The following is a 9,601-nucleotide window of genomic DNA, read 5'->3' as shown; positions in this document are numbered from 1 at the left end:
GAAAGTCGACATATGATTTTGGCAGGTTTCTATGCTTGAAGAAATCCACCGGATGACACTTTCCATGCTTGAGGAAAGTCGACAGGTGATTTTGGCAGGTTTCTATGCTTGAAAAAATGCACCGGATAATACTTTCCATGCTTAATTAAGGAAAGTCGACATATGATGAGATTGCAAGTCTGTGTATCGAGAACCTTGCGCCGTGAAATGATGGTGGTTCGATTGTCCCCGAACGTGGGCTCTAGTTGGTTTGCTTATCCCCGAACGTGGGCTGTAGTTGGTCCGCTTGTCCCCGGACGTGGGATGTAGATGGTCCGCTTGTCCCCGGACGTGGGCTGTAGATGGTCCGCTTGTCCCCGGACGTGGGCTGTAGATGGTTCGCTTGTCCCAGAACGTGGGTTGTAAATGGTTCGCTTGTCCCCGGACGTGGGCTGTTGATGAGACCTGCAAAATAAAATTTGCCAAGGGACTCGTATATACTGTGATTGACTTGACCAACGCTGACTTGAACAAGTTTGACTTGACATGACATGTGATTGTGTGTGTCTTGAGTGAGTGTGTGCACTGACACAAGCAATTAAAAATGCAAAAGCAAAAATTTTCCGTCATTTTTTTCATGAGTGGAGGGTACCGACTTTCTCTCGAGAAAGAAAGACGTGAAAAATGAAGTTTTGTTTTTGAACTTCCCCAAAATAAAAGTCATGATAAAAAAGGGAAGAAGTTTTGAACTTCCTTGTTGAGCAAGACGAAATGAATCACATGGGTTTTCTTCTTGTCATATTGAACTGCCCATCTTGAGTATAATGTATGGTGTATGTTCTTAGGCTAGGAGGCTAAGGACAATTACGTCATGTGACACGTTAGATGAATGAATTTAGGTCATGGATCTAAGCATCACATATGGTGTAAAGAAACGATCTTGAACGTTACTTAGGTTTGAAAGCTAAGCATGTATATAGATGAAGTGATCGATGAGTATCGCATAATGAATGTCACATAGGTCAAGGAGCTAAGTACGATATGCTTTGTATGATTAAAAATCATTGATATATAAATGTTTCTCAGCACATTATGCGATGCATGAAACAATTAATATTGCTCAGGTCAGGAAGCTAAGCAAGTATACAATGTTTCTTCTAATGAATGTTGTCTTTAAATATGAAACATGCACACTGTTGAAAAAAGATTTCATGATAAAGGGTTCTTAAAGGGAAGGATGATTGATATGGATATGGATGTGTGAGTGAAGTGTGTGAATGTGATACTAAGGTTGGCTGCAAGGGTTATGGCGATGGAAAGAGATGTGAGAAGAGTCAAAGATGATGACTCTTTAGGCTAGGTAGGCTAAATGATGTGGGTTCAAGCCCCCAAGTCTAGCTCTAAATAGGAAGGGGTAAGTATTGGATATTCTTTGACTCGATCATGCATGGATATGAATATGAATGTAGCCGCACCTCGATGTGAGGTTGCCTATGTATCCGTTAGGAATCAGGCCAACGTAGCTCTAGCCGAACTTTGCACAAGTGTATGTACTCCTCAAAGAGGTCTTTCAAGGGTTGTAATATTGTTAAGTTGATGGTTTAAAGAAGAAAAGGGTATAAGGCTCAAGACCCAAGAGAACCCCAAGATGTGTAATTGTGAATTTGAAAATTTTGAATTTTGCAAGTTTATTTTCATTTTTTTTTCTTTTTTTCGCTTTTCAATTTTTTTTTTAACCTTTTGAATCAATGTAGGCAATGTCAGATCATGCGGTCCATCACTCACTTAGCATTCATGTTTCTCAGGCACGGTACCAAGCACTCGATAAGAGACGCAATTCGAGACGTGTTCGTATCAAAGACATTGGAACACTTGCCTTTAGACATTGTTTTATTGTTGCTTTGCTGCCCTTTTTTTGTTTTTTAATTGCTTTTTCAATGTTATACAATTACACACCTTCCCATCCTAGGGTTAAGTGAATGTGGGTTGAATAAAAAAAGGTCAATCATTAGACGAGGCTCAAAGTGGTTGATGAAGAAATGGATCTATGATTAAGTTATTAATGGGGAATGAATGGGTTTCAAAGGTACCTTAAATAATTGGTATACCTTGTGTTCGGTACGACAATTTTTTTTATTTATTTTTTATTTTTTGCTAATCACATGATCGAATGTAAGAAAGAGATGCTCGTTTATGAAGAAGGTAAGAAATGTGATACATAGGCCCATGGATAAGGAGAACCTATGCTAGACTTTTTAGGGGGAAGGGTTTGAAACAGAAGAAGAAAATATGAAATCTTGGTAAGAAACTTGCATCGTGCTTTGTCTTCATGGCTGTTTATGAGTTACTTCTAGCTGCGTGCTGAGGAAAATAGTTTCTTGTTGTTGATGCTTTGATTGGAAGGAGAGAAGGAAGGAGTGACGTTCCCCTTATTCTTTCAACTATTGCCTAGTTATTTTAGACTCAAGTACTGTATAAGGAAGAACTCACTTAATGCATTCACTCAATACTCGGATTGAAAAGGAAGAGTGTATGAAACGATTTTGAAAATTGATGGGAAATACTCCACTCATTACTATTACAACGGAAAACGATGCATGCATGGTCCTAGTATACAATCATGTGTATTAGGTGAGTTTTTTAAGACTCATGGTATGATCGCATGGCTAGACATGAGGGCATTGTGAAAAACAAAGGACCTGATAACCAAATAGCACGGAAGCCTAAAAGACAAACTAACTTGATTAATTTTGTCCAATTTTAATTTTTATGATATTTACTAGGTGAAAACAGCTCATTGGAAATCGTTAGTCATAAGTAAGATCAACCACAATCAAAGACAAAGAACACATGTTAAGGTTAGCACAAAAATCGATCACAAGAAACTAGGAAGTGGACTAGAAGAGTTAGGACTCAAGGGTATAAAAAAAAATAAATAAATAAAAAAATTTATAATCCTATGTTATATGAGTTGAAAAGGATTAAAGGACTTAGCTAAGACTAGCTTGACACGAAAAGATATAAAAAAAAATTAAAAAAAAAAAAAAGAAAGTTGACGCTAAAAAGACACCTAAACTGGACAGACTGTAGTATATTGGTTATAACTTTTTATCTGTGATCCTGATAGGGACTAAACCAACTCCAAATGAAATATAAAACTCGGGGATACAGATCCATAGGTGGCACGACACGTAACTCTTTATAGAACTCTGGATATGACCAAAACAAGTTGACTCTTGTGCAATATACGGGAATAAAAATCCGGGTGACTCAAAAAAAAAAAAATCTATGGCTCGACTCTAATAAGAAAAATGGGTTTGGATACGAGAAAAATATAAATAAATAAATGAAAATTAAAAATAAACATAAGCACATTGTCACGCATGATGCAATGAAGCTCGCAACCTAAAGCCAAGTTCTATGTTCGATTATGGTCAAGCTTATTTGGGGTCAAAAGGTACCATGGTTAAGAGTTTGGACGTGTTAGCAAGTTAGCCTCCCTTGAGGTTGTATACCAACGGGCGACTCCGCAAGTTCGTGATGAAATCAAACTCGACTCCATGGTTTTGGTGGATTTAAAAACTCGGATGAACCCTTATTGCCATGAGCGTTTTCGGGTTGATAGCAGAGCTTAAATCCCCCGGGATAGCCACATACGTAGAACACGTACTATTGTGGCAAAATAGGTAACCTAAAAAGCATATGCCTACATGACAATGCCAATTAAATCTAAGGAATACAATTCAAGAAACTTTCAAGTCTCATCCACTCATCTTAATTAAATATCGATCACTCAAATCGATAAATAACCAAGAATCCTCCCTAGTGGAGTCGCCAAATTGTAGGCGCGCTCGAAGTGCGCCTACGTTAAAGCATGTGTGAATATGCTTGGCACTCATAGGAAGTGGGAATTGACATATACGATAAGGGACACTATTAGGGACAAGGAAAGTAGGGAGCCGCCAACAAGTTTTTAAGGAACTTGTAAACCGTTCACGGATCATAAAAGGCAACCACGATAAAGGGACAACGATAGGCAACAACGATTGAGCCGTGAAGGTTACACCCCATTCATAATCCATGAGATTACTAACTCCATATGGTTCGGAACCACGAAAGGAGGATCGGGGATGATGGTACGAAGTGAGTCATGGAGTCACATTCGCCCGTATTGGCCTCTACTCGATTCTCATAGTAAAAAGTGATTCCTACGATCTCAAAGGCATGCAAACAAAGATTCAATTTGCTCCAAACTATTATCATGCTAAACTGGTTAAATATTAATGCAACACATAATTCTAAAATATTAATGATCACTTGATTAAACAACAAGATTAAAAAGGATCCTAAACCGATTGTCCAAATTATCTTATTAGGCGTGATTTTCAATTACATATTCCCTTTAAACATGCAATATGGCGATCAATAAATATAATAGAATAACATCAATATTGGAAGCAATTTAACAATAATAGCGTTAGTCAAATCAAATAGAATAATCCTATCATAATGCTAGCAATATTATAATTAAATAAGAGTAATTAAATTAATTAATTACTCATATTCCGCGTGTTCCTTTAAATTGCTACATCATGAATAAACTATTAGTAACTTCAATTAAAATATAAATCAAATGGAAATTAAATTAATTTTAAAGTAGATTTGATTTGGTCCAAACCCTCAGTTAATTCTACCTATCAAGCTTGGTTAAATTATAGAACTTCAGGTATTGTATGGACTCCTTGGAGTGCTCATGGGAAGAATGATGTAATTAGGAATATAGGTTTGAGGCTTAGAATATGAGAGAAAGAGAAGAGAATGATTTTTGGTGTAAAAGAGAGAAAGAGAGAAGGATTTGATGATCAAGCTTGTTGATGATTGGAAAAGGGTTGATATAACCTCTATTTATAGAGAAAAAAAGAAGGGTCGAAGAATTAAGATAAGATCCGAATTAAATCAGAATAAAACTCGATAGACTGTTGTTTTTACGGTTTTTGGTTTTATCATATCTTCTGATCTAAAAATCGGAATAAGATGAATAAGATATCTTTGGAAAGATCTTGAAGTCTAATTTCTAACCCAATTGGAATTATATTAAAATATTTTATAGAATAAAAAATATGGGCGAAATAGTGAAACGGTGTCAGTTTCGGATAGAGTTTGATATTTTATTCATTCTTTTCCGTTAGAGCTCGGAATTGATATTATAATATATAATTGGAAATATAATTTCAAGGGCTATACAACCATATAAAATTTGGATAAAAAATATGAGGCACAAAAATCATATATGACTATCTTTGAACGTCTTTTAATTCGGATAGAAATAGGATTTTCAAAAAGAAAAGTTTTAATCAATTTCAAACTCTTTAATCTTATCTTTTCAAAAAGGATAATCAAGATATTTTAGAAACTTATAGAAACTTCTAATTAATCCTAATTGGTTTAGGAATTGGATTAAATCATTTGGACCCTCCACATGATCATTGGGTCGTAGGTAAGGTGGGCTTAGGTTCGGTTTGGGCTCAGTTTAATATTTTTGCCATAACTTATTCGTTATAACTAAGATTTTCGCTTATAATATATTGTTGGAAGGCTCTTTTAAAGCCCCATCCAACTATTCAATCATTAGACCCAGATTACGGACCAAAATAAACTGGATTAAACGTTTTTATAAAAAGGACACGAAATGAATAATTTTAAAGGACACGAAATGAATTATTTTGGGTTTAAAGGCACGAAAAGAGGAAAATAAGTAATGGTTTGGGGAAATGGGCTAGAATTTGGGTTGGTTTATGAAATGAAAACATGGATTTGAATATGGATTTAAGCACTCCAAAAATTAAATACTCAACCCGACTAATAATGGCGGTGAAAGACTGTTCATCATCGGGTTTGGTTTTGGGGAGACATTTTTAGGTGTCTACACTTGCCTTATTGTTGTGTTTCATATTTGTGTGGTTAGTGAGATTGGTGAAAGCAGTGTGTAGGGAGAACGTAGGAATAGTGTAGAAGTAGCACAACCCAAACAAGCCAAAAAAATGACACCTGCTCCAAAAAAGAAGAGTATGCATGTTTACTTTGTTGTTTCTTTAACTATTATTTTCTGTATATTAGATAGTTTTGATCTTAAATTGTTGCTTTTCAGGAGAACCAGCTGCTATTATTGGCCAACCAGTTCCATCAATTTCTTTACAAATGGAGGTTCCTCATTTCTTTCTTATATCCGGAGCTAAGAAATTCCAGTATGAATGGCTCCATTTTTGTTGTGGGAATGGAAGTATTAGGGTTTGCTACAAATGATTTTCCTCCTAAACTTCATCGTCTCTTTACATCCCAAGATGAGGATGCATTGCACTTTAGGAAATATGTTCGCATGTACAATAATTTATTTGCATTATGCTCGCTTGGAGGTTACTATAATGCTAAGACAGAAAAAGGAACTTATGTTTTCTTGCTGCATGGTCAGATATACCACAATTTACCTAATTTGCTTCCTAAAAATGAAAAGCCTAAGTACTTGCAGCTTTGTTTTTATAATGCACTGTTTGAAGCTATACACAAAACAAAAACTTTTCTTGAGGTTAGGAGAGACATAATAGACATACTAATGCGGATTACAAGTGCAAATCTGTATGCTCGCTTCTTCAGATCATCACGGAAGCTTACTATAACTCATAGTTCACAGATTGTCATTAATCAGAGCATGGTATTAGACCAACGAGTGTATAATGCACCTTCAACTGATGAGATTACTGCTATATGGCCAGATAACATGTCTTCTAGTGATTATAGTAGTCCACATATAGTTGTATCAGGCAAATCTACTAAAACTCATCAGATATATCACTATTATGGATGCTATGACCTATTACAGTACCCTCTTTTGTTCCCATATGGTGATTTTGGCTGTACTCAGGGTTTGCGGAAGACTTATAAAAGTACGCAGAAAAAAAAAAAGCTTTAATGGATGTTAGTCCTATTTCTTCGTGTGCTGTTCATTCAGAGGAAGGATTATTAGAAGAAGAGGTTAAAGGTAAGTCTTTAGTAGTAAGCGATTTACTTTACTCAATCAACTTTTCATATATACATCAATGCACAAGTCAACTTATTAAACACCATTTCTTGGCACGCAGGTTTAGTAGACTCTTTAGGCAGCTCTAACAGGCGTTTTTCTCCCAAAGAATACTATGCTTACAAGCTGCTGATATGGCCGGGGAACATGCTTCTTTGTGGAGGCCGCTGTTTCCAACAATAAATTGTTGATATGTATGTGAAGATGGAAAATACCAGACTTGATTTCTTTAGAAGGAATCAGCAAACAATTAGAGCACATTTATATCAAGGCATTCTAGATATTATTGACGATAGGGAGAAAAGTGCGAACAATATTAGCCGGCAAGTTATTTTGCCACCAACTTTCATTGGCTTGCCCCTTGATATGAAGAGGCGATATCTAAATGCTATGACACTTGTTCAGCGGTTTGGTAAGCCAGATCTCTTGGTTACTATGACGTGTATTGCTAAATGGCCAGAAGTAACAGCTAAGCTTGCTGATACTGAAACTGCAGATGATTATCCAGATGTTGTTGCTCGTGTCTTTAGAAGTAAGCTAATTGCTCTGAAAAAACAAATCACGAAAGAACAAGTTTTTGGGAAGGTTGCAGCTATGGTATATGTTGTAGAGTTTTAAAAAAGAGGTCTCTCACATGCTCACTTCCTTATGATCTTAGAGCATGCGTATAAGCTTACAAGTCCATCAGATTATGATAAATTTGTCAGCGTTAAAATTCCTTCTACTAAATCTCCTCTGTTGCACAAAATTTTATTAAAGCACATGATGCATGGTCCTTGTGGTAGTTTAATCCAAAGTGTGGATGTATGAAAAAGAAAGTTAGGAATGATGTGGTTTGGAAAGATAATTATCCTAAGTCATATGTAGAAGAAACTACTACTAATGAGGATGGTTATCCATTATATAAAAGGCGAAACACTAGAGAGCATGTTAGGATCTGTGGTGCTAATCTTGATAACCGATGGGTAATTCCTTATAATCCATACCTGTCCTTGTTAGTTGACTGCCATCTTAATGTTGAAGTGTGTTCTACTGTTCAAGCAGTGAAATATCTATATAAGTATGTCTACAAGGGCCATGATTGTGTTTCTTTTAATGTTGGTGGGGAAGGTAGTGAGGGTGTTGATGAGATTGAAAATTTCCAGGCTGGTAGAAGGGTTTCTCCATGTAAAGCAGCTTGGAGAATATTTGGGTTTGATTTTTTTGAAATGACTCCTTATGTCATGTTGTTACTAGTGCATTTGCCAAACATGCAGATTGTCTACATAAAAATAGAAGTAAAACTGCTTTGATAGAATTTTTCAGCAAAAATGCATCCATGCCTAGAGGTACAGGTCTTCAATATACTAAAATGATTACTGAATACAAATGGGATTGCAACAATAAAGAGTGGATTAAAAGAAGCTACAAAAAATGTTGGTAGGATGGCTTTTTGTGGTTCCTACAGAAGGCGAGCGTTTCTTTTATTGTTTGTTACTTAGCCAAGTTATTAGTCCTGTATCATTTGATCATCTTAAAACTGTTGATGGATTTTTATACTCAACGTTTCAAGAGGTAGCTATAAAGCAGGGTTTGTTTTAGGAAGACAATGCTACCACTGCTTGTTTGGAGGAGGCAGCAGGAGCACAAATGCCTTTAACAATGAGGCAGCTCTTTGCAAACCTGTTAATTTTTTGCTAGCCAAGTAATCTAAATGCTCTTTGGTTGCATTTCTATAGTTCATTGTCAGAAAAATTCAAGCGTAAATATCCAAATTGCCCATCTAAAGTTAAGAAATTGACTATGAAGGAGGTAGAGAGCATCTTAGAAGCCATGGGAAAGCAATTAGAATATTTTGAATTAGGTAATTTGGTAAATGAGACGGATGATGGGATTCGTGTGACAAGAGATATTGAAGATGCGTTAAAAGCACCTATTCCTCCAAAATGTCTAGATTGTTAAGACAAACTAAATGCAGCTCAGGAAACTACATTCAACAACATTATGTGTCATATCCAAGATGGCAAGCCTGGATGTTTTTTTTGTAGATGGACTAGGTGGAACTGGGAAAACTTCCTTGTACAATGCTTTATATGCTAAGGTTCGTTTGGTTGGGAAAATAGTTCTTCCTACAACGACATCAGGCTTTGCAGCATCTAATTTTCCTTCTGGCAGAACAACACACTAAAGATATAAGATACCATTGGATTCAAATATATCACTTGCTTGTGATGTTCCTAAACAAGGAAGTTTAGCTGCTTAATACAAGAAGTTGTACTTATCATCTGGGATGAAGCTTTAATGGCACGTCGAGAAAACATTGAATCCTTAGATCTATTGCTTCGAGATCTTTGTCATCCTGACCAGCCTTTTGGTGGGAAGGTAATTGTTTTTTAAGGGGATTTCAGGCAGGTGTTCCCTATTTTGCCTCATCGTACACAAAAACAAGTTGTTAGTGTAAGTGTAGTCAGTTCCTACATTTGGCCTATATTGGCAAAATTTCGATTAACAGAAAATATCAAAGCTAAAGAAGACCCGTTGTATTCAGCTTTCTTGTTTGCTCTATGA

General features: G+C 36.1%; 1 protein-coding gene across 1 annotated transcript; it reads left to right on the top strand.

Moving 5' to 3' along the window:
* The first annotated feature begins 6,226 nt into the window (after positions 1-6,226).
* LOC145642928 (uncharacterized) lies at positions 6,227-8,346 on the top strand. Its single transcript, XM_081694084.1, has 4 exons — positions 6,227-6,899; positions 6,986-7,015; positions 7,515-7,651; positions 7,840-8,346. Exons 1-4 carry the CDS (start codon positions 6,227-6,229, stop codon positions 8,344-8,346), a joined length of 1,347 nt encoding a protein of 448 aa, XP_081550210.1.
* Positions 8,347-9,601: the final 1,255 nt, after the last annotated feature.

This window comes from Chenopodium album, chromosome 8, assembly GCF_948465745.1.
Source record: "Chenopodium album chromosome 8, dcCheAlbu1.1, whole genome shotgun sequence".
Taxonomy (NCBI): Eukaryota; Viridiplantae; Streptophyta; class Magnoliopsida; order Caryophyllales; family Amaranthaceae; genus Chenopodium; species Chenopodium album.
The sequence above is the reverse complement of the archived record's forward strand: the minus strand, read 5'-3'. Positions and strand labels throughout refer to the sequence as shown.